This window comes from Ambystoma mexicanum, chromosome 6q (genome assembly GCF_040938575.1).
Source record: "Ambystoma mexicanum isolate Mex_15411 chromosome 6q, UKY_AmexF1_1, whole genome shotgun sequence".
Classification (NCBI taxonomy): Eukaryota; Metazoa; Chordata; class Amphibia; order Caudata; family Ambystomatidae; genus Ambystoma; species Ambystoma mexicanum.
The window spans coordinates 201,024,902-201,051,397 of NC_090937.1; the positions used below are offsets into that span (position 1 = coordinate 201,024,902).

The 26,496-nt window shown below is 47.1% G+C and overlaps 1 protein-coding gene across 1 annotated transcript in view; it reads left to right on the forward strand.

The window, feature by feature from the left end:
• The window catches only part of SNX30 (sorting nexin family member 30), a 749,650-nt gene that overhangs the window by 258,038 nt on the left and 465,116 nt on the right, over positions 1–26,496 (forward strand). Inside the window, exon 2 of the mRNA XM_069630640.1 lies at positions 1,666–1,854. Coding sequence (XP_069486741.1) covers positions 1,666–1,854 — 189 coding nt within the window. The remainder of the gene's footprint in view (positions 1–1,665; positions 1,855–26,496) is intronic.

A 26,496-nucleotide genomic window follows, 5' to 3' on the forward strand; every position in this document is an offset into this window, starting at 1 on the left:
CTTTATCCAAAGGCTTGCAGAGCATGGTCTTTACATACTATATTTCCATAGGTGGGAGGGGATGGGGGACAATCTGAGGACTTCAGATGAACTTAATCTTCTGGGTCACACACAGCCTCTTGCTTGGCTGAGGAGGTAGCTGGCTTGATTTCAACCTCTTCATCGTCCAGCATCTCCTGTGCCCTGCCAGCAAATCTGGGCGCTTAGTAGATCTGTATCCCGACTCTATGGTAGCGAGTAATCTTTGCCCCCCAAGCCTGCTTAATCTACCTCTAGACTAGAGTATCTCTTCAGTGGCTGTTCACTTTTCTTTGTTGGGTAGACCTCCGTAAGTCTACTGAAAGCACCCTCCACCATGTTGGCTAGTTTCTGGTCCTCAGAAACTTGTTTCTGGCCTGAATCGGGTGAAGCATGGGGGGGCTTGGGGTGTTAGAAGCCTTGTGGGCAATGCTACTACCCCCTTCAACATCTAGGTATCCCTTCCCACCCTATTTTATGCGCTCTTATCACGCAAATGTGCCTTTATTTCATCCATTCTTGACTGCATCAGCGTAAGCATATCGGCTACCACCACCTTTATGGTCTGTTCGACCGAGTAGTTGTAGGACTCTTCAAACTGGCCACCCGCGAGATGTCCTGGTCATTCTGCTCCTCCCTCTCCCACCATTCAGGTTGAAATAATTTTGTTTGGCTGCTGTCATCTTAATACCCCCCACTTAGTACAGTTCTGTCTTACCCTCATCTTTTTACTTGTATTGCTCCTTAGTCTTTAAAATTTCGAGGTCTGAATTTGCAGATGCCGGCTACCGACGGAGCACTCTGCAAAGAAAACTGTCTTTGGACTGGATGAAACGCGATGTGGCTTCTTGAGGGAAATACCACAGGCTACGCAGACAATTCCAATAAAACGCATGCGTGCATTATTTATACAATATACCAACTCAGAACTATTCTATATTAGACACTCTCACTAAATATAGTAAATGTGTACCTCTGTTGCTCGAACACCATAAAAAGGAGTCTATTGGGGGAAGATGGTAGTCCTTGATGAAAAGGACTGTCAGTGATTGGTGTGCTGAAGTCACAAGGGGTGAACCTTGGACTTCAACTTTTTCCAACAAGTATGGGAAATATATTTGGAATTTTGAAAGTTGTTAAATGTTGCTGCTAGAGTCTTGAATAAAAGTAAGAGAAACATAAAGCTTGCCTCCACTCTTGACATAGAATTAGTGGAAGTGTGATCTTCCCATTCACACTTCAGACTATCTGGCCAAGAGTGTGATCTGTAGACTGTCTGATCAGTCTGGCACATGTGTGCTTTGATGAATACTTTTTAAAATCTGAGTTTATGGTGCTTTGTAATTGTGAATTTGCATGTAGCCTCGAGCCACATGGGAGGAACACTTGGTTTTCCCCATCTTTAATCTAACCTATTTAAAGATTTGTGACTAAACGGTACATTTTCCACAAATAACATTTTGGTTTGTTTTGCATAGTTTATGCTATTTATAAAATAGCTTCTTGATTGTGTTTCTGCTATTGATGCATATTAAGTGTCCAAAAATGATGGCAGTGTACTAAGTGAGTTTCTGGTTTGGGTCAGATTTGCTATGTTGCCCTGTGGCCTTGCCTCTCATATACCTTCTTTCTGTCCATGTGTTCTAGGATCTCAGTCTGCCAAATGGTACGCCTGTGGAGACGTCCAGCCCAGCCTCGTCATCCTCTCTCCTTAACCGCCTGCAGCTGGATGACGACTTAGACGGCGAAACTAGAGACCTCTTTGTAACAGTAGACGATCCAAAAAAACATGTCTGTACGATGGAGACCTACATCACCTACAGGGTCACGACAAAGGTGTGGTCATGGTACAGTTGCATGGAGACTGAAATACATTTTGTCTACACTAATCTATAGATGTACATGTATAGTATAAATGCATTAGAGCATGGTGGCAACTCATCTGGTTTGCGAGACAGAACCTCATATGTATTGGCACTACCTAGAATAAGATTGTTACTGCGATGAAAAGACACTGATGCAACGGCTAATGCATTATTACGCACTATTGTACACAGGCCAAAGTGCAGGTTTTCGTTCACACAGTAGGACCACTATATATCCTAAGCCTACAGCTCCCTCTATGGTGACAACAGGCAAAGCTATGCAAACTGGACCACTCTATATCCTAAGCGAACAGCTCCCTCTATCGGAGCATTATCTGTGTCCGGGCAGCCTCTACTGTGCATGACGGCATCGGTCAAACCTACACCTGGCCTTTTATTATTGTTCGATAGATGAACTGCCCATCGGAAAGTAAGCAAAGAATATGTTTATATGTCCAGGAGTGAATTTTCCAAAATAATACAGTTGCATTGCGGTTAATTATTAGTTACCTGGTTTTGGAGGTGGAAGGTGGGAGTATATAGTTAATTCTAAGGATAAGAGGGGGCAAAGATGATTGTGAAAGGGTCGAATGATGACTGGGCTGGGGAGACACAGCAGTTCCTCTGTAGCAGGTGATAAGGATTTGACAGTGGAGTGGGTTTATGAGCATTTGTATAGTTACTCCTTGAAGAGGTAAGTTTTGAGCTTTGTGTCAGATGCAGAAGGGTGAAAGACTCTTGATGTTGGAAGTGATCAGATTGAACAGTCTTGGGACATAGACCAATAAATCCCTTTCTTCTCTCTGGTACTCCTTGGAATAGTCTGGTGAGTGACTGGGTCATGTTAGTGTGAAGTGTGCTGCAGATGTTGTGGTTTTCAGCTAGGTAGCCATTGTTACAGCTTTGTATATCATTCAAGTGGCCTTGTTATTAATACAAACTTGAAAGTAGTCTGTGCAATCAGTTACAATTTTCAAGTATAGCAAACCTTCACTGTAGAATGGACTTTTACCAGAATGTCATAAACACTCCAGGGAATTCTGTTCATTTATAACATTGATCCACAATGTTGGCACCGATACCAGGATTGTTTTTTTGTATTCCTCTCCAACTGTGCAAGGTTACTGCCTTAATCATAAAGATGTCCCCATTTATAATTCATCCTAATTGTAGTCTATCACAGTAAATTCCCTTTCGGTCCTTTTCATCTAGACTACAGGGGCGGTTAGCTGACTGGTTAAGTGGTCCCTTCACGCACTGTTGAAGCCTTCACATTGCAAGTTTGAATCCCTGCAGGGAATACTCAACTCAGCACATCATCCTTCTAAGGTCGATATATAGAGTTAACCATTACATTGGATAGTAACAGCTGCTATTACAGCCCTGGAAAGCTGCTGGAATCCTGCATGAAGCATATCAAACCCGATAGTATCACTATTGTTGATTTAATCAATTTGATATGATCTTGCCATGATTCACTGAAAGACTGCTTTAATGAATCTGATGATGTCCTCACTTATTTACTGGTGGTAGCCTCTCCCCATGTGGCCAGAGGATGGGAGCCGCTACCTGATCCCTCGGTGTGGTTACATGAGGGAGGACCACATGGTGGAGGCGACCCTCAGAGGGGTGATCTGACATCGTTTGAGACATGCGATCACCCTTTTTTAGGGATGCCCCCCCTTTCCGCATGTCTTGATGTTGATATTGTGCCGATTCCCTTCAACCATCCATAAGTCCTACTGGTAACATTTTCCAATTCTGTATATATACCCAAGACACCAAAAACTGCCTACAACTCCCATACATCTAAAAATACTTGGACGAGGATTCTGAATAGAGTAATGCAGATCACCAGGGACGAGAAGCACCAGAGACGCTGTCGTTTGTGAGTGTGTGATAGGTGCTGGAACCTTTGAAAGCTTTACCCAGCATGGAGTGGGAGAATGCTGCCTGGGGAAGTTGAGCCCTCTGTGTTGACCGAGGGACTGTGTGGACATCTAGATGACCATGGACCCGGCAGGCTCGGGAGGAAGGCAAGAGACAGGGGACTATAGATGCTGGTTCGCTCTGTGGCGAATGTGGGATGGAAGGAAATTCCAAGCACCACATTAACCTGGACACAGCTTCCTCACCACCCGAAAATGGTGCGAGAGCCCAGAGAAAAACGCAAGCTGCAAAGGACATTGAAGCTGTACGGTAAAGCCGGGGAATTCGCAAGGTGGCTACGGGATAGCAGAGTGCTGCCTCCTGTATACCTCAAAAGAACGGAAGGACGCCATAAGACACAGGTGTGTGTGTGAGACTGAGAGGGAGACTGAGAGGGAGACTGAGACTGAGAGGGAGACTGAGAGGGAGGCTGACTGACTGAGAGACTGACTGAGACTCTCTGACTCTTTGGCAATGCTGCCAGAGAAATACAAACGTGTATGAAGTGAATGAGAAGGAATATGAAACCCAATATTACCCAAATTTACCAAATAATGTGAGAAAAAAGCATGTTTGCAATTCTAGAATGTCAATCCGATGAATGCAACAGAAAAAAAAATGTACAATTGTATAAAGCAAATCAGACGAAAAGCCCTGGCAGAAAAGTACACCAGGCCAAAGAAAGTTTGCCAAGTGTGTAAAAATAAAAAATAAAAAAATAAATAAAATTGGAGAAGAACCTGACAGGGGAGTACACAACATATCCTACGAAGTTGGGACTTGCATTCAAGTTGGTTTTTGTATACAAGTATTTTGTTGAACTTGGACCCATAAGGAAGATTCATGACCAATTAAATTGAAGTGTTTTAAAGAGAAACCTTGGGAAAGGAGTTGTCCCCTGGTACTGTGAACTTTATCTGTTGTGAACTTTTGGGTTAGAGTTATACATTTCATTTGAACTTAAAGGTTTGGGCACTTACCAGGCTGAAGACATTACTCTTCGCATATTAGAGTTGTTTTTATAGAATATGAGGTTAGGGATAGAATTTTCGATACAGTACATTTTTGTTTTGGACACTTTGACAATGGACAGACCCTTTCTTTTAGTTGAGGTAGGGAAATGCCTCCTAGAGAAAGCTATAGTGAGGCCTTTTGCAATCCCCTCTTATTTTGAATAAATGTGTATAGCCAAAACTATGAGCTCTGTGTCCACGTGTCATTCCTGACTCCTCACACCTCCAATAGCTTTATTTTCATATTCTATATAGTTCTGATGTATACTATATAGTTCTGATGAGGACTTGGCTCCTTGGTTGTCAATATATCTGTTAAAGTCCCATCTCTGTGGCTGCCTGCAGTTTCCTCTACATGCGACATTGGAATAGATGCCTCATTGCTCCCTGGGAATGGTCGGGTTGTACTGTGCCGTCAGAACTTTGCAGAGGGTATGTAACTGAATAATTGACTCACTAGCACATTGCTTGGCAAGTTGGAAGAAACTCCCCATGGGTAGATTGGGGTGAATTGTTTGGGTCTTCATTTAACACAGTAGATCACTACCCAGGACATCATTATAAAACCCCAAATGAATGGCTTCTTCCTGTGATGTAAAGTCAGAGATGACATTCAATTCATGCACATTAGGTATCCATTACATGTGAAGTACAGATTCAGGGCATCTGCAAAAACCCAAGGTGGAGCTACAAATCAAAAAAAGAGAGAAAGTATGGGTTAGGTTAGGTTTGTTCAAGATGTAATCTGTGAATGCCTGCACCATATGTCAAGTTTCAGGCGAAATTAGTCATAATCTCAGATCAGAAAAAGCTTGTAGAGAGCCTTGTTTTAATAAACTCTGTGCTCCTATGCAAATCGTTGTTTTGCAATATTTGAGTCTAATAGAACAATTTTACAGATTGACGACCAGCCTAGACACTTGCTTTTAAGTAGTCTGTTTTCCCATTTTAGTTGTACTCATTGGCCTGTTCTATTGATTGGCGTTCGGTCTATTGAAACAAGTGTGGCAAATACTCAACCAGATGAGTTATTTTTTAGAAAGTGTTTCTTTAATTGTCACAGTACACAGCTAAGCCACAACCTCTCCCCTTTGGCCTACACATCTTCAATTCACAAGTCTACATGTCCGGTCAGATAGCTGGGGTTAGAAGACTAAAGACCTTACAAGATTATGCATCTCTGGCCTGACGAAGGCCCAGTACAAACAACGAGAAGACAAAGTTTAGATGTGGTCTATCTCCACTGAATGGGCCGAAACGCACCGCATCAACACTATACTTGAATATACATCCATTGCAAATTAATATATTAAGGTTACAGGAAGCAAGCACCTACCAGAGATAATTAAAGGGGGTAGAGTAGAGAAGCCGGAAAAAACAAAAAAGAACTAGAGCTTTCATTAAATAAGACTGGACATTACCATAGTGACCACAGATAAGAAAAGACTGAGCCTCTGTGCATATCTTGTGGGAAGAACTGCATACATGACTGCTCTACTTTGTTGAAACCCCCTTTTTTGTGACTGTGTAAAAAGCTTGAAAAAGTAACATGAAGGTATATAACTATGGAGACTAGAGTAGCTGGTACTCTATGGCATATTGTAGTTGATATGTGCTACACTAACCCAGAATTAATGTATGCATAAGGAAATGTGTTAAATATGATTTTTGTCATTTGTTATGATTTGTTTTTTAAAGAAAAGGAAATGGTTGTGTGAAGAACAGGAATTCAAATAGAGTAAAGAGTAAAATATGGTTTCTTGTTTATAATCAAAAATTGTGAATTTTGTTCTAGAAGAGGTTAATGAATTTGTTAACTCTTGGATGATAACTGGGTTCTGACTACATAGTCAGTTTTGTGCAAGAGCAGGAGGAAGTCTGTGGTTCACCCCTTTTCTCATGTTTAGACTAATGCGAATATAGAATTGGAATGTATAGAATAGGCTTAGTATCTTTTATAAAGCAATATATATCTTGAAAGGAAAACAAATGCTTGTGTGGACTAATGGCGAGATTCATATAGGCAGGTAATTCGGTTTCCGATTTGATTATTCGTTTTCCTATAGCTTTGTGTTAATCTCCATAGTTTTAAGCTGGACGCCAACTTCGCTTCAGTAACATTATTCTTTTAAATAAATATCTATTTTTGAATGCCACACTGTCTGTTCCTTGCCCTGAATTGTGGGGAAGAATAATCTCACATCCCTGTGTAAATAGGGCTGTGAGATTAGCATGCCACAACTGCGTGAGCCAATAATACAATACATAAAATAGTCTACAATACGCAGCAAGCATCAACCCTGGCTAAGATTTGTTGAGGATAGCGTCTGTTCCTGTATATTTGTCCTAACCACCATGAAAGCTTCCCTGACCTGTTTCTTTCTTCTAGCTTATATTCCTGTATATGCACACTTTCCAGATTCTGATCTATTCTTATCATTCGTGGTGATAATAGTGTTCACCCTCAAGTCTGGGCACACATCCAAACTATTTATTCTCCACCAGATGTTAACTTTTACTGTGATAGTATTTTGTGTGAGGCCATTGGTCAAAATAGCCACCGTTCATGTTCCACTTATCTTTTGCTATCAGAGCCTCATATTACGATCACCCCTGTTTGTTCCCCTTTGGAGTTGGTAGAATCGCTCTCGCAGCTTTCACACCATCATGCTCCTCATTGACAACACAGTAGACTTGCTGGGTATTAATATATCCTTACACTCTGGCAAGTTTCCCATTGTTATGGAGGAAATGTCAGTCATGATGTTATTATTATGCATTGATCATAAGGTGCATAGGCTCTTGAGATTGCTTTGACTCCCTTGTTCTCACTCACTGGTCTACTTGAATCCAGTTCAACAAGCCTCTCCTACATCTAGCCTTTCATCCCTTACACTTTGCTTAATAATGTCTCAATCTGTCGATTGTGTATTCCGACAGGGCCTGTTTATCCTGCAGTACCAAAGACCTTCAGAAAGACACTAACTCAAACCAATACTGAGCGTCCAGCCTGCTATAAATCATGGTACATTCAATACGAGTGGATCGCGTCTCCTGTCTAAACTTGAGACAATATGTTTCCAATGCTGATGCCTTAGACTGTGCATATACCAAGACACACTCCATGAGCAACCTCTTGCGCATAATTGGTAATCTTATTCGTACCCCTTGTACCACTTATTCACCATCATATACCATATTTTATAATCTTCCAGTATTCTCCTGGAGTCGCCAACTTTTAACTTTAACTCATCAGGCTCCCTTTGTCACCTTTGATGAATCCCAGGGTATTGATGAATCCCAGGGTTTTGTCACTGCTTCCATGGGGGAGCGCCTTCCCATGAGCCCAGTGTGGTGAGGCTCCTACCAGATAGTCCCCCTATGGGTGGTAGTCAGCAGGTGAATATCATGGGGAGGGAAGCCCTCCATGGAACCAGTAAAGGTAGCCTTGGATCAACGCGGTATTCCTGCCAGTCACCAGACTTGAGACTCTTTTTACAACCTTAACAGTCCCTTCTCTAATAGGGTCATGGGTTGTTGCCACCAAGCCATCTCCTAGGAATTACTGGGATGAGGAAGAGTAGGAGTTACCCAAGTGAAGGTCCCTTTCCTAGTACTTTGATGAAGCACAGCATTGACCCTCAAGGAAGCCAGAAGATCAGTGCTGTGATGAGGGAGAAGCACAGAAGCATGAGGACCACCTTTGAGAACCACAAAGAACAGTCTATTGGTGACTGGTTTCTGATTGCTCCATCTAGAGTAGAAATAGATGAGGGAAAACAGGAAGTGTTGTCAAACCCTTTCTGGAAGAGCAAAGAGCAGGAAAGTCATGCTGCGGGAGAAAATACTGTGGACCCAGAGGCTCTGTCAGATGGAGGAGGGAACCCTTGCACGCCGGCAAAGTGCTAAGGACTGGGGGGGAGCCCAGGAGGCAGGAGAATCACTTTCCAAAGGATGTGACAAAGTCTCAACCCTCCATGACGGAACCAGGAAGTGGATACTCCCTGGGGGTACAGAGAGCGGTCTGGAGGCTTGTTGCAGAGAAGGGCAGCCAGTTCATGCAAGCCCTGGAGGAGCAAGGAGCGAAATGCTCACTCTGTGGCAGAGGACCCAAAGGCTTGAACCCGGGACGCAGTGAAACGTAACTCTCTGAGAGGTCCAAGTAAGGCAGACCTTTCCAGTGGCAGGGAGAAAGGAAGCCAGGCAGGCGAGAGCAGACCAAGGATGCAGGCAGCCAGAGACGTGAGGGAGAGTCTGTAGCCGTGAGAAAGAGAAGGCGGAGCACGGCAGCGACATAGAGGCTCCACTCCACCTCCAGAAGGGACCGGAGACACCTAAGACTTCACAAAGGTTGGGAAAGGGTTAGACTGAGATAAGAGGAATTGTACAATTTGATACAAATTTTGTAAACCACGAAAATAAATCCCCAAGAGCTCAAAGGGATAAAAGAGGAATTATACAATTTGATACAAACTTTGTAAACTACATAAACGCATTCCGAAGCGCACAAAGGGGATAACAGAGGAACTATACAAGCTGATACAAACATTGGGAATAAACCTATGTGGGATTGTACCTGGCAGGAGAGTATACCAGGGCTGTCCAAGTGGACACAAGGTAATGCCGGCACAGGGATCCTGCGGAGGCTGAACAGCAGGGTTTGGAACCCATGTGAAAGCGGGGAAGCCCCGACAGTGTATACTAGGGTTACCCAAATTAAAACGTGCAAGGCCCATCAGTAAAGTATATAAGGTTTGAAGACCCACAGCAGTGCAAAGACACCTATCACCAGTGGGCTGGAGCCCAGAAGCAGTCAGGGAGACCCGAGAAGGTATGAAAAGAAAGGAAACCAGCGATGGAGCAAACCTCTTTGGAATTCAAAAGCTATGGAATAAAGTCTAACAGGTTAGTGAACCAGGCCTGATAAAAGACTGGAAAGGTTCATTTTTGATTCAGAGACACAGGAAGAGGATTCCTCCAGAAGATTTGGGGAAATATTTTGTATTTGAGTGGAAGCACAAGGCATAAAATAAGTGGTGTCGCATAGCAATTTGCTATGCAATTCTGTTAGTCTGCTAATCAAATGGACACTTTTGTAGCACAGATAGCTATTAAGTTGCCCTCTTCAATGAAAGCACACCTCGCCCTGTATTCCTCTCTTGCCCTCTGTGCTCTCTTCCACCTCTTTTCTCTGTTCACTTCAAGTCCTAATGGAGAGAAAGTGCAGCAGTAATCATCTCTTCCACTCTTACATGCCAAAGGCATGTGTGGGAGTGCTAGGCAAGAATGTATTTCTCCAGCATGGGGTCTGGCATGGATTCACATGCTCATGAATATTCCCCGTCGTCAGGCTGGGAATCCTCGGTAAAGAAAAAACCAGTATCAGTTTCGTTTCTGATCTGTCTTTCGTAGTAATAACCAATCACTGGTCTCTGCGTCATACTGACCACAGCCAATGACTGCCCTCTACCTAAGCACCGCCTCTGGCAGCCATCTTCAGATTTTTACCGCACGTTCATGTGTTGGGATCCTCGTGCTATTGCTCTCGAGCGTTAGTGCTATTTTTCGCGCTTTTTTCACAAAAAACTTCGATTCTTTCGGTCAAAAGAGCCTCAAGCTCCACCGATCCTACATCCGATCAAAGGGGACCCGTGTCGGATTCATCTGTGCCCCTCAAGGGTGAAGATTTCGTCGAGCTACACTTCGGAGGAATCCAGAAGCTTCTCAGGCCCGGTCTCGGAGATGGCCCAGGAGAAGGGAAGCTCGACGCCCGGAAAGCTGTTCAGGGTCTGCCCTGGATGCCAGCTGCAGAACGTCTTCAAGGAGGCCGAACACTCTTTCTGCCTTTACTGCCTTCATGAGGACAAGACGCACGTGGAGAAGGACTGTGCGTTTTGCGGCAACATGTCGGAACGGACCATGAAGGACCGCCATCAACGTCTCGCCAACTGGCTGGAGGGTAAGAGCCCGTCTGGCGAGAAGAAGAAGAAATCCGAGCGGTCTTCTAAGACCTTTGAGGGCGCCCCGGCGACGGGGGCCCAACATAAGGCCAAGCACCGCGAGTCCGCTGGCACCGGGAGCGCCGAACGGTCGGGCTCTACGGGCGCCAGGCAGGGCGCACCCTCCCCGGCACCATCAACCACGAGCCAACGCTCTGGGTCGGGTAAGAGGAAGGCCGAGCACCCGGCGAAGCTCCTGGAGAGGCCCCGGTCGAGCTCTAAGGCAGAGGAGGAGCGTGGCAGTGCCCCCTCCCTCAAGGATAAGGCGGTGAGCGCACCTAAGGTGGTGAAGGCCTTGATCCATCCGACCAAGCCCTCTATCGAAAAGGTCGCGGCGGCCCTGGCTCAGCCTGTGGTGGCTGCACCAGTGGTGGCGACCTCAGGGCCCAGAATCTCCCTGCCTCCTCGGAGGGAGTCTTCCTTTGTGCCCATCGATAGGACCCCCGTGAAACCCTCCGTGGGGAAGAAGAAGGGGGGGCAGGGCGTCGTCGGAGATTCGGCCTCAACCTCAGAAGAGGAGCTGATCGAGGTCTTAAGCCACGGCCTAGGCGTGGAAGAAGGCCAGCCCGTCGGAATGGACCCCGACGCAGGTGACGACGACGACATCGTCGAGGATACCGACGGGGCCCCTGCTCGCCCGTCGGATTCCCCTCTGCCAGCGCCGCAAGACAACTCGGGGGCCATTTTGTTGGCCATACAGTCCTTATGCTCCGAGATAAGGACGAGGCTACCGTTACCGACGGAGGAACCTCTCCCGTCGGGGGATCCAGAACCGGGACCTTCTGGTGCTCCCCCTACCAAGAAAAGAAGGATCCATCCACCACCTCCTTTTCAACCGTCGCGCCCCTTCCAGCCCTCCTCCCCGTCCACCCGAGGGGATGATACGGGGACTGACGGCAGCGACGGGTACGGACGACGAGGCATACGACGAGGATTTTCCGTCTTCGCCTCCCACCAGGGCTTCTCCGCCCGACGAGATCGGATCTTTCCACTCCATGATCTCCAGGGCTTCCGAGCTTTTCCAACTCTGCCCTGAGGAGAAGAAAAAGGAAGGCTTCCTTTATCAGCGGCGCGAGGCCAAGAGGAAGACGGTCCTCGCAGTGCCTCTGTTGGACGACATTTGGGATGAGGGCCTTTCCCTCCTCGAGAACCCTTCCACGACGCCAGCTAGAAGAGACCGGTACGAGAAAAAGTACCGGGTCCCGGACACGGCCCCCCTATGCCTCCGGGCGCAGCCTACCCCGGACTCCGTCGTCTCCGCGGCAGCCAGGAAGAAAGCGGGGGGGGGTGCGGCCTCCACATCGACTTCCCCGCCGGACGGCGAGGGAAAGAAATTGGATGCTATGGGACGTAGAGTCATCTCGTCGGCAGCGACGACGATTAAAGCGGCCAACGCCTTGGCTATCGTGGCCCGCTACGACAGGGAGCTCTGGTACAAGATAGCTCCCCTGCTGGATTTTCTGCCGGACGACAAGAGGGCGGAGGCCCTTGAGATCCTGCAGGAAGGTGAGGTGGCCTCGGACCACGCCATCACCGTGGCGACGGACATCGCCGACACCGGGTTCCGCCAGCTGGGCAACGGCGTTTGCCTTCGACGTCGTGGATGGCTCAAAGCTACGGACTTCCGGCAGGACGTCCAGACCAGAGTCCTGGACATGCCCTTCGACGGGAACAACCTGTTTGGGAAGACAGTGTGTTAGGGAGAATTCTCCGTTTAGGCTGAATTTCCCTACCTAGTGAGTCCCCCAGCAGCTTTGCTGGATTTCTGGGGTTTCTTTTTTTCTCCTGCCAAGAGTGAGACTCTTTTACCCTCACTCTTGGACATGTTGAAGTGTGTTTTCTTGGTTAAACCTTGTGTTGAATGGGCTATGGGGTCTTTTACTCCATAGGGCCTCATGTATTTTTGTGATGTGGGTTACACAGCACCCTCTGTGCCGTGACCCAGGGGTGTCCTAGGGACTCCCCAACATAGACTCCATACCCTGGGACTGACTACTGTCTCCCAGGGCATGTAAAGTCACCAAAGACTTTGCTAGTCTTGAATCCTGAACAGAACCAGTACAAACCATCATATTGTGGACGTACTGGCTGGGGCAATTCGATTGCCCCAGGGTCTGTTAGTCGAGGGGGCACGTCTCCGTCCCCCCTGATCGAGTTTTGGCTGGTGGCAGTGGAAACTACGTTTTATATTCAACCGCGAATATTTTCCTATGGGATTTCCCATTGTTTTAGGCTAACACATTTAATTATTTATTTACGGTAGCCTTAAACATACCGCCGGTTTATATATTTATTATTATAACTCCGGTTGGGACTTTTTGCCAAAACTTGATTCTAAAATGGCGTTGGCGTTCGCCTCTGTAACTCTGACCCAAAGTGGAGCCCTTTGTTCCACTTTTGGCGGGCTTCTCCACAGAAGCCCTCCAAAGTGGTGCCACTCTGTCTGGGGTACTTAGGAGGGGTGGAGGGGGGTTTAGGCACCCTGGACTGAGTTACCTTGGTAACTCAAGTCGCACTCCGTCCTGATTGGCCCAAGTGGTGAGCCGGCCGGCTCACCACTTAGCATGTTTGAGTGACAGCTAGGCTGGGTGAATGGGGGTTTGCTGCATAAAAGCAGGGCTTTGGGGACTGGAACTTTAGAAGTCGCCACAGGACCAAGAATCCGACGAGGGAAGAGCTGAGCCGACCTGCTTCGACGACACCACCCGGTGGAGCCCTGCTGAACCGTCTCACCACTTTTCCCGACGACCGAGGAGAACTCTTAACGGAGTGGCTCCTTCCCTTGACTGGTGGGGACAACCAGTTTTCGCCTTCTTTTCGCTTCTCGAGGTATCTCGTGGCCGCCTTGCCAGTGCCAAGCACCCCGGCAACCGGAACCCCACCACTTTTACCCCAACCACGAAAGTCGGTACAACCCTTTGACCGGAGGACTCCGCGGCTGGTTTCTTCCCGGGCAGTGCAACGACCTTCTTCTTCTGCTCTTCTGCGAGAACTTCTTCTCCCCTGACCGACGTCGAGCCTTGCTGCCACTGCCTGGAACAACTGCCACCGCTGGAGGATCCTTTCCGCTTAAGGTACCGTGTTCCGCCTGGCTTCCCTTGCCACCGACTGTACGGGGTAGATTTAGCCCCCGGCTTTCGAACCTGGGAGTGCCTGGAATACCCTGGCTAAACTTCTAAGCCACTCTAAACTCTTTCTAACTCTTTGCAAGACTTTGAATCCCTAATAACAGTGTGATCTTGGGCACATTTTCGCTCCGGCTACTCTAAGAGTGGGCCCTGCCTAGTGACTTTTGCTCACCTGTGACTTTGTGCTTCTTTGAGCCTATTGCAAGTGTTCTGGACCTTAGAGTGGTGTGTTTAACCCATTTCTGTTTCTTTTTATCCCTTCCTTAAACCTACTAGAGTGTCATCTAACGTTAAGCGCTCACCTCTGTTTTAATTATGTGGGGTTAACTTAGAGTTGTCTAGATAGGAGTAAGGGTTGAAACTGCTTTCCTTATAACTGTGTTTTAAGTGTTTTTACTATACTTTGCTAGAGTGTTTTCAACTTATGTGTTCTTAAAAAAAATAAATAACTATATACTTTTGAAACCAAGCTCTGGTCAGTGTTTGCTTGTGCTATTGTGTCTGAGTACATATTGTGTATACTTTGCATACTGCCTAACTCTTCTTGAGGGAAGTCTGACTGCTCAGCCACAGCTACCAGGTAAATCTGGGTGGTGCAGACTGCTACCAAGTGGGTTTACTGCTATACCTGTAGTCTTAAATCTTTTGCAGTGTTCCCCAAGGGAACTGCACAGGTTTCTGCCTAACACAGTGGACGATTCCCTTCAGGCCATCAAGGCGGATACTGAGACGGCCCGGGCCCTTGGAGTCCTGCAACGACGGACGCCCTTTCGGAGCGGCGGAGGCAAGGGCGCCTCCAAAGGTTCCGGCGGCGGTTTCGCTTCCTACCGTCAAGCGGCCCGCTCGTCGTCGCAAGAGGCCTACAGAGGACGAGGCAAGTCTAGCGGACCCCGCCGTCGTCGCCAAGGAGGTCAAGGCGGCAAGGCCGCGTCCAAGCAGGATTGAACCGGCCGTGGGGTCGGGCCCCCACCGAAGCACCCCGGTGGGAGGCCGGCTGGCGGGCTTCGTCAGCGTGTGGGAGTCCATCTCCACCGACCGTTGGGTGCTGGACGCCCTGGCCCGGGGCCACGCGCTCGAGTTTCAAAGAAGGTGCCCGCGCGTCCCCCCCGTGGCCAGGAAAGAACTTCACGTCCCTCAACTTCTCCTGGAGGTAAAGGCGATGCTCAGAAAGGGCGCCATCGAACTCGTCCCAAAGAGGCTTCGGGGCTCCGGAGTCTACTCGAGATACTTCCTCGTGAAGAAGAAGACGGGAGGATGGCGCCCCATCCTAGACCTGCGACGTCTGAACAAGTTCATCAAGGTGCAGAAGTTCCGGATGGTCACCCTCCAGCACGTCCTGGGTCAGCTGGAGGAAGGAGACTTCCTATCGTCGTTGGATTTGGAGGATGCCTACTTCCACATTCCCATCCTAAAGGGGCACCGCAAATTCCTCAGATTCGTGGTCCAAGGGCGTCATTACCAGTTCAAAGCCCTTCCCTTCGGACTACGGTCGGCACCCAGGGTATTCACCAAGTGCCTCGCACCGGTGGCGGCGCAGCTGCGCCGCGAGGGGATTCACGTCTACCCCTACCTGGACGACTGGCTCATCCGCGCCAAGACGAGGGAGCTCGCCGTGGTCCACACGGCAAGGACCGTCCAACTCCTCACGGACCTGGGATTCTCCGTGAACTACGCCAAATCCCACCTGGTGCCCGCGCAAGTCGCACTGTTTCTGGGAGCCAGGCTCGACACAGTGTCCCTTCTGGCCTCCCCGTCGGAGGAGAGGACCAGGACCATCTTGGGCAAGGTGCAACGGATGTTGGTGGCCGACGCGGCCAAAGTGAGGTCCATCAAGTCCCTCCTCGGGATGATGTCTTCCTGCATCTACCTCATTCCCATGTGCAGGCTCCGGATGCGCCCGTTGCAAGAATTCCTGGATGCGCGCTGGATCCAGACGACGGGCAGCTTCGAGGAAAGGATCAAGCTCGACGAGAGTTTCCGACGAGCGATACGGTGGTGGGGCACCCGCGCGCATCTGACGGCGGGCATGGACTTCCAGACCCCAGCCCACCAGGAGACTGTGACCACGGATGCCTCCCTGGAAGGGTGGGGAGCGCACACCGAAAATCTGCACGCAAGGGGACTCTGGCTCCCGACGGAGAAGTCCCTGCATATCAACGCCCTGGAGCTCCGTGCAGTGTTTTGGGCCCTCAGGTCCTTCCTTCCGTCCCTCAAGGGCAAGGTGGTGAGGATCTTCACCGACAACACCACCACCATGTTTTACATCAGGAAACAGGGCGGAACCAGGTCCCCAGCGCTGTCCAAGGAGGCGCAGGACCTGTGGCATTGGGCCGTTGCCCAAGGGATTTTTCTGGTGCCGTTTCATCTGGCAGGGATAAAAAACACCATCGCCGACTCACTCAGCAGGGAGCTGCGCTCGTGCCACGAGTGGGAACTACGGCAGGATCTGGTGGATCGCCTCTTCCGACGGTGGGGCACACCCCAGATCGACCTGTTCGCGACGGCGACGAACACCAAGTGCCGGAGGTTCGCCAGCAGGTTTCCCCAGACGAGGAGCATGGGCGATGCTTTCTCGTTCCCCTGGGAGGGCCTGTTCCTCTACGCGTTCCCTCCCTTGACTCTGCTAATCCGGCTCGTCAACCAGCTCAAGAGGTCACGGTGCAGGATGATCCTCGTCGCACCTGCGTGGCCGAGGCAGATATGGTTCCCGGACCTTCTGGACTTGTCAGCGTCCCCGCCGATCAAGCTGCCGGCGGACGCGGATCTACTCTCCAGGGAAGGAGGCGCCATCCTCCACCACGACCCGAAGTCGCTGAACTTGCAGGCCTGGCTCCTGCAGCGCTAGAGTTTGGAGGATACGACATACCGGCCGATTGCAGAGAGGTTCTTGCAAAGGCCAGGGCGTCCTCGACTCTTAAGTGCTACGGACACAAATGGAAGAGGTTCTCTGTCTGGTGCCACGCACAGAAGATTAACCCTCTACGGATTACGGCCCCCCAAGTACTGCCGTACCTGCTGACTCTGGCCAAAGCTGGTCTGGCACACGCGTCCATCAAGATTCATCTTGCTGCGATCTCCCGATACACCAGAACCACGGGGCGGACGTCCTTGTGGTCTCATCGTCTGGTGAAAGAGTTCATGAAGGGACTGTTCAGATCGTTCCCGCCGGTGAAGGCTCCAGCCCCGGCGTGGGAGCTCAACGTGGTGCTGACCAAGCTCATGGGACCTCCGTTCGAGCCTCTGCACTCGGCCCCGTTGAAGTTTCTATCGTGGAAAACAGCTTTTCTTGTGGCCATCACCTCCGCACGACGAGTGGGAGAGATCCAGGCCCTTTCCTGCAAGGCCCCGTACTTGACTTTCCACGACACGAGGGTAGTGCTCAGGACGCACCCCTCCTTCATGCCCAAGGTACCGTCGGACTTCCATCTCAACGAACCCTTGGTGTTACCTGTGTTCTTCCCGTCGCCTTCGTCGCCGGCTGAGAGGACTTGGCACTCGCTGGATGTAGCTAGAGCGCTGAAGTTCTACGTGGACCGCACGAAGGGTTTTCGGAAGACGTCACAACTCTTTGTGAACTTTGGACCTGTCAATCAGGGGAAGGCTCTCTCGAAGGCTTCCATCTCCAGATGGCTCTCCGGCTGTATCATGTGCTGTCACCGGTTGGCAAACCGACCGCTGCCTGGCCGTCCGAGAGCCCATTCCACCAGAGCGATCGCAGCTACCACGGCGTTCCTATCTGGTGTGCCCCTGCTGGACATATGCAGGGCTGCTACGTGGAGGTCGACGCACACCTTCACGAAATTCTACTGCGTCGACCGGGATTCCAGGGAGGAGTCCAGGGTCGGCCAAGCAGTGCTGCGCAACCTGTTCGCCTGAGGTGAGCCTGGTGAGGAGGTAAGATGCTTAATGTTGAGTTGATGCGATGCTTAATGTTGAGCCTTTGCCACCTCCCGTGGTTGTGCATGTGTGTACTGCTATGTATTCTTTATTCATGAGCATGTGAATCCATGCCAGACCCCATGCTGGAGAAGGAACAAGTTACTTACCTGTAACTGTTGTTCTCCAGCATGGGTCTGGCATGGATTCACATGCGAACCCTCCCGCCTACCCCTCTGCGGCTCTTCACTTGGTCATACTGCCACTTCACGTGCTTCCAAATCTGAAGATGGCTGCCAGAGGCGGTGCTTATGTAGAGGGCAGTCATTGGCTGTGGTCAGTATGACGCAGAGACCAGTGATTGGTTATTACTACGAAAGACAGATCAGAAACGAAACTGATACTGGTTTTTTCTTTACCGAGGATTCCCAGCCTGACGACGGGGAATATTCATGAGCATGTGAATCCATGCCAGACCCATGCTGGAGAACAACAGTTACAGGTAAGTAACTTGTTCCTTTTCTTTTTCAAATAATTGCAAACCAGAAATAATTGGGATGCTACTTTTATTAAGCTTTCTATATGCTGTCTGGCAAACTTTATATTTTTCTTAAAAGCCAGTCATGCAATTCCATTCCTAAAATGTAGGTTGTTACATAATGCAGGATTAGAGTATTGATACTTTAAAACACTGCATCATCTCCATGCTTTACAGTAATGTTTACATTAGTGTATCTAAATTCCATTGTGTCAACTATATTTCATTTTGCTGGGGAAGATTCATCATATTGACCAGTGAACACTTTTGAAAATGTACATGATCACATGATCGAATGCTTTTTATGGCAAACTTAGTTCTTTAACCTGCAGGTTGGTTACATCTTGCAACTGGTGCTCAACCCATGCGCAAACCCATACTCCTTGACATTCTATATAATTACCCGGTTGCATTATACCAGGTACCCTGAAATTGAGATGACCACAAACTACACAAATTACATGTAGTTTGCCCAGTTCTCTTGCTGCTACGCAATCCACTCGAAGTCTTTCTTTCCTCTTACATAATGAATAAACAAAGCGAACCAGATGTTTACGCAGAGTAGTGATCCATATTTCCATCCAATCTGTACATCTACAAATCTATTGCAATACCAAATGCTGTAGTTAGCCCCCAGAGCTCGCTTTGCTTTATGATTATGACTGCATTATATATTACCACCTGCAGGAGACTGCTGGCTGAGCTGTTTTCAGAGCGCTTTTAAACACATCTATTTATTTGTGTCCATTCATGCAGCTAACCTTTTACATTTTGTAGACACTCGACAGTGGCTCGCAAAGGCTTTTTCGCCCACTCGCATAGTCTAGACATTTTATGACAGGCCAGTAGCATATGCAAGAGATGTTTGAAACTTTTATGTAACATTTACTTTGTTTGCAGTAAATGTCAAACAAAAGTTTCACTCTGCATGGCTGGCCTACACTAATCTCATTTTAAAAGTGTTGTCCTCCGTTGCTATGGGTCGAGTGCATTTCTCTTAGGTTGAATAGGGAAACTACGTTACCCAACCTGCAGGTCTAGCTGAATTTTAAAGAATGTGCATGGCCTGACTCCGCTAACTAATGTCTTATTTCAGCCGTATGCAAAACACCTATATTGTTGCTCATTTCATGTCTTGGGTACAGATAAATTCTGATGACATTAAAAATATATTAGTACAAAATTGCTAATCAAATGGGTCTGTTTGCTAATCAAAACATTTTTAATTAGCAATCTCTGCTAATCAATTTTTGAAAACTAATTTATGCCTTGAAGCAAGAACCATGGAACAGGTTCCCTCCAGGAGATTGGGGAACTGGGTCAGGGAAGCTTGAAGCTTTCATGGTGGTCTGAACATTCAAGCAGTAAACATTTAACCACATAGTCTTTCACATGAACTGTGCCTTGGCATCTGCATCCAGAATGAGAGGGGCCTCCTTCTGGATTAATGAGACATCCAGTTTCCTTTAGTTAATTTGAAAGTGTAAGGGATGGAAATGGGTTTAGACACAGGACGGTGGACACTTTACTTTACGGACATCTTAAGTGGTTCCTTAGTATTTTTGTTGTGGTAGGACTACCCATCATAGTAAGTGGGGCAAGATGGTCTTTTCTTTTTCTTTTGCTGTTGCAAATAAGTTTATGCTAACCCATTGGCCACCTCTGTGTCAGACTCGTACTTCTGCAACTTTACACACCCCACCCTCCATTTGGTTGCCCACCGCAGCACAAATGTTTACCTGTTGCTTTGTATTTGAGTGGAAAACTCCCAACATATACATGGTCCTACTATGTTGGGTGCAAACACCAGTGTTGGTAAGGAACATGATTGAAAACATAAACTTGGACAGAAGCATCTGAGAGCTAGAAGGGGCACCATCCTAGCTCCGGTCCTGCTGATGGTTTAGCATCTTTGAGCATTCTTCACCAATTGGTGCTATTGCAACTGTCACTATGCCTTTGTACTTTGCTCCTAAAGAGGTTTCTAAGATGCATAGTTTTTAGATCACGGTGGGCAGTACTAGTGGGTGCTTTGCCCCCTGCTTCTAATCTATAGGGCACATGTAGCATTCATACTGAGAAGCATTCATACTGAGAATGGATGTTTGCTTGCAAAGCATAGGTAATTAATGGAAGCCAGTGTGCAGACAAGCTTCTCATAGGCGTAAACAGGCTTCCATGACTTAGTCCTACACTCTCCTTGAATGCTGTGGATTGGGGACTGAAAGGCATGGTGGCTAGGGCATATGTAGGAAGGGGGCATGGACTGTCGAATAGGTAGGATTTTATTTTACTAGGCTGGCCTTCATATGGTCATGAGAGAATGCACCGGTAGTGTGTCATCTCCATAATGCACTAATCTGGGGAAATCATGACAGTACTTGGCATGGGTTTTCTACAAATGGGTACACCTTTGCATACATTTCCCGAGGGTACAGATATATCCCAACAAGTCTGTAGGATGATAGACCTGGACTACCAGAACAAATCTCTCTACGTTGGGTGACTTTTGTATGTATGCCCCAGTTACTTGCAATAAAGTTGTGCCGGATAAGGTCTGAGGCAATAGCCGTGTTGAATGAAGGCTACTGTAACATTAAGTGAACTATGTGTGTATGTGTGCGCATAGCTAGATATATTGGGATGGCCAGTTTTCTATGGCCTTTCTCCTCACTAGAAAAGCTCCCTTTAGAAAATAACTGCTATTCATCACTGCTCACACTTGAGTGAGGTTACAGCAATTGTCACACTTTTATACATAGCATAACTTTTATTAGAGGTAGCCAAGAGGGCATTTAGGACAGATGCAATCCAGAAGTGGAGCCAGGTGTGTGTGGATTGGTCCCATTGGAATTGCTTAATAGTTGAGGGGGTAGTGACTCTGTTCCAGTGGGTGCTGTGGCTGTAGCAGCTTAAAAAAAGCCTGGGTTGGTACTGTTGCACCTGTGTGCAGCTGGACTGTAAATCATACCATTGTACTTGCCCACAATGACAACTGTAGACTTTGGTAGTCTCAGGGCCTTCTGTGGGGATGTTATCGCTGGGTTCTTAGTCCTTGCTGCACTAAGAACCCACTTCTAAGTCCTTATTGGTGGACACAATGGAGAGAGATTTGCCAGGCAGTGCCCATTTTGGATGCAAGCTCCAATCATAGTGATTGAATATTGCTACAAGTGCACTATGGCAGGGTCAGGAGGAGGAGACAGACTAGAAGTTTCCTTTTCCAATACGTTTTTATTCAAAATAATACATACCTGACTTTCCCTAAGCTATGGGTTTCCCTACCTAGGACAACTAACTAGGGTGCTTGTCGTCAGTTATGAAGTCCAAATCCAGTCTGTCCTCCGTCCAAACTGAGCTGCGCAGAGCCTACAACTAATGTTAAACAACTAAAGTCCAGGAGAATGACTTGCTTCTCCTGGGGTGCTTTATCAGCACGTCTCATATCCATATAGAATATTCAGATAGTTCTTGGCTATCTCTTTCAACAGTTTGTTCAAGTCGCTAATGGGACTATTCCACGCCCATGGACTCCCCTTCTGTATGGATGCTCTGATATCTTGAGGTCCTGTCACTGTCTCTCTCTGACTTCAAACATCTACTTTGAGGCTTACAAACAGTCTTCCCCTCAGTACCAGGCTTGGTCCTCTTTTCACTTGGCTTTTCGCTGTGACTTGTATGATATGCCCAGTAAATATTATCTCTCTTCTCTGGGCATTGTATTTCACTGGGACAAGTATGATGAGCCTAGTAATTATTCTCACTCTGCTTGTTCCTTTGTGTTTCACTGGGAGGAGTTTGATGAGCCCAGTACTTAATCTCACTATACTTGTCACTCTGTATTTTACTGGGGTGAGTATGAGAGGCCCAGTAGTTATTCCCACTTTGCTTATCACTTCATATGTTACTGTGACAAATAGAATTACTCCAATTGTTATATTCGTACTTGGGACTGTGGTGATTAGTATTACGCCAATCGTTATCACTGCATCTCACCTGCTGTCCCTGTTACCTTACTTGTATTGGGGAAGCGTCACGGGGTCAGCAGTCTCCTCCTTCGCTTCTCTTCTTCTGGTCAGGATGGTCTATGTGCTCTGCTCCCTGACTCCACTACTGTGTGCTTCTTGGTAGGTGGTATCGGCTATGATAGGGGTTTCCTCTCAATCCCCATCTCGACCACCATTTTTCTGTGCTTCCCTCACTCATGGCTTCTTCTCTCTCTCTGGCATTCTTCGACATGGATCTTGTAAAATGGTATCGGCTCAGAGTGGGATTTCCTCTCTGCCTGTCTTGGTCACCACTTCTAGGTTGCGTGTCCCTTTTGGGAAATCTTCCGGCTGATAAACACTTTGGTCTGTCTTTTGAGCAGTGCAGATCGGGCCCTTTTTTTAAAATTAATCCCAGGTCCCCCTCTGCTTGGGAAGTTGCGTTCCCTCGTGTTTACCCGCGTCCCTCTCACAGCTGGTTTGAATCACCCAGGTCTCGCTCTTTGGCGCTCTCTCCTCCCACTCATGACACTGCTCTGCGCCCCCCCTTTTCTCCCCCCCCCTCCCGGTCTCGTAGAAGTTCTTCTTTGGTTCTGAGTTCTAGTCGTTATGACTCTTGGTTCTCTTCGTCCTAGTATGTTTCCGAGTGGTATTCATTATGACTCCATGGGTTTTCTTCGTCTTAGTACCAGGTAGGTACTGGTCTTTATCCAAAGTATCACAATAGCAGATATACAGGGATTCTACTAGTTTTCTCCCAACAGGATTAACATTGTTGTTCTAGAGTTGCTGAATGGGTTGGGAAAGGAGTTGCTCATCTGAACGCGAGTCATTATCCCCATGGGGGTGGGAGGTGAGTCTCTCCCAGTGAGGTCCTGCTCACATCAAACCCTTGGGAGGCTATTGCGTAACAGGCTCTCCTCCTTAGCCTCACAGGGGAGAAGTGATTGAAACCCACGATTCGGCACAGCACCTAGTTTATTATGTGTGAGGACACCAGCAGTTTAAATCCGAGCTTGGGCGGTGACCCGGTTTACAGCATTGTCTTTCACTAGCAACATAGTCCTTCTTAAGACACCCTTGTAATTCCCTTTTGATGTGCAGTCAATGACTACATCGCTCTCCTTCATTCTACTTAATACAATATGCCCACACACATTTAATGCAGTTCCTAATCGGCCTTCACCACAAAGGACCTTTGTCGAAAATGCCTCACAGCATCCTGTTCAGCAATCAAAATATTGTAAGCAAAATCAAAATCCAACAGTGGTACACATTGCTTCCTGTGATCAAAAGTTTCCAAAGATGCTTACCCATCTCATTCACTGCTTTGTTGATCATTGATGTAAGGCCTGCTGCCCGGCTTGCTTGGGACATGCACAGTGCTAAGATGGAGTGACATCTTGATGTCCTTAAAGGAACATGGATCAGATGCCACTACTGAAGCCCCAGCATGCATAGTGCTGTCTGCTTTCTTTATCACCCATAACTGGCAAGGAAGGAGGTTGGCTCTCACCACAAATCCTCCATGACTATCAACCAACTTACTTGCAACAAAGAAGAGCTGGCATCATTTTTTATGTGACGTGTCCGCATGTGACATACAAAATAGTTGCATGCCATCGCCCCCCACCCCCTACTTCACCAAACAATTTTGTGTCTTTTGTCCCATTCCCTTCTCAGTTCTTCCCATACACCAGTTCTGTATTCATTGCATGGGATTTTCACACTATTCCCTCATCCAATGAATTCATTTTTGGGAAGACCTTCATTGTAAAACCCTCGCAAGGGCTCTATCACCCAGTAAGGCCAACTTTCTGGACACAGTCTTGCAGTACTGTGTAGAGTCCAGTGAAGTTTATTCGCTCTGTGATTTGGTCTGACCTCAGGATACTTCTATTTAATCTTGCTCTTTCCCACAAAGACCTCCTAGCATCAAATCCAAAGCAGAATGTAGTTGGTTTCTTTTTAGCTACGTTTTAACTGCTGGCCACCAAATGAAAAAATCATTGAAGATGATTCTTAATCATATTGAAACTTACGCTATGCTAAGGCACTCCTCTATAGCATTTTAGATGTCTTTTCTCATGCATTGGAGGCATGTGTGCCCCTCCAGATATGCAAGACCTGTAAGCAAACCAATCCTTGCTTTTAATTGCACTATCAGTAAAAACCTTGCTGCCGAAAGCTAGAAAACTGGCAGATTCCAAGACTGCTCTCACAAAAGCCTGCTCCTACTATTACAAGGCAAGTTTCTCTGCTGCTCATGACTCTCGCTATTATAATCCAAGACATTTTGAGCAGATGGAGAGTTTTGCAGTGATTTATCACCTATAAATGTGCTATCCCCAGCTTATTGCAGAAGTTAGACCATTGCAACAACGTGTAATCCTCCTATATAGAAAATTGTGTAACTTTGAATAATTCATTTCACAGTCCACTTTTATTGCAGGAATGTGGGCTACATTGACCCACGGAACAGAATTTCGCCAAAACCAAGCTGCATTTGCGTAGAAACAGCAAAGTGGTTGCGCTGGCTCCTGTGAGCACCATGGCCTTAAAACTGCATTTTGCAGCAACAAAAATAAGGCTGCACAGTCTTGCCAAGCGCACATTGGGCTGGATGGGACAACGGGACACAGTAAGGGAGTGTGCCAGTGTGTTCTGACATATACAAATGGAATAAAGTGAAAAAGCACCATTGCCTTGCTGCAAACCCAAAATCCCCATTAAAAGGCAAACTTTTTTCACATTTAGAAAATGCTGCTCTGACACAATTACCATCTGTTCTTCCTTAAACCACTGTGATTAATAAGGCCCTTCCATGCCCAGTATATCTCATTGTGCTTCAGCAAAACCAGGCATGATTCCTTAATGACAGGCCCTGTCCAATCAACTCTGAGAAAAATCATCAAGGAGCTTTACCTTTCCCCCACGGGAAAATGCATTAATTTCATCACAAAGTATCAAAGCTCAGTAGTTCAAAGAAACTACAGCTATCTAAGCCATGTCAATTCCAAGGCCTCTCTGCTTCAAACAAACAAGGAAATAACTATAGCCGCAAGACAGTTTGGGAATCTAGAGGGAGATGCAAAACTGAATTTAAAAAGAAATGCCAGCTTTTCACCACACATGTAAAATGGGCTTTGCAAACTCGATGAGAAAAATGCATGTTTTAAAAAGTAAACTGTTGAATGAAAGCCTCCATTATTCTAGCAATGTGAAGGGGTTTGTTGCTGGGGAAAATACACACATGGATTATTTTATTCAACTGGAATGTTTAATTCAGGACCAAATATAAGATAGTAAAACTGTTCAACTATATTGGCTGGATTTTTCAAGTTCCAAAAGAAAATTAGGTTTCTTCTTGGGGGAAATGCTGCCAGCAGGAGGGCATCTCCCAGCAGATACTAACATCCATGTGGTAATTATTAGGTTGGACAGAATCTAGTCTAGGATGAACACACTGACAATGGAATTTCCAGGACAAGGAAGTGTGAAGTGGGGAAGGGGCAATAAACCTTCAATCAAGTGGGGAAACCCCCACCTTGCTCTGGAGGGATTTACAGTTGGTGGCAGCTGAAGAAAGAAAATAAATGGGCCAGTGACAAAGGACTGCCGTTTGCTTCCGAAGACTATTTATGAATACAAATGTAAAGACTTTTCTCTCTGCAGCAAGACTTTGTAAAAATTTTGCAGTTTAAAAGTGATTTTATGGGCTTTCATTTAAGACATTGTAGAATTCACTGACCCCTTGGGAATGGAAATGGCAAAGAATCCGGGATTACAAGCAAAGTATCCATGATGCCAATGCCAATGTTTATACTTACATCCCTTATGATAATCCACGCATGTATAAAGTTATGGAATTTTAGGCCGAATCGTTCATACTCAAAATTACCAAAATTTATTAGAAGGGTGAAACAATGTCTCACAGATTTCAGAGTTGGAGTGCTATGCTCTACAAAGAATATGAAACCTGTGTATATAATTTGCTAGGAGTTTTCCACTGTATAAATGTACCGTTTGTGGCAAAATCAAATTTTGGCTAAAATAACTGTGGGAGGTTTCTGAACATTGTAAATACAAATCACAAATCTGCCCTCCTGCTTTGAAATCCAACCAGTTGAGAGTAAGGCGGAGA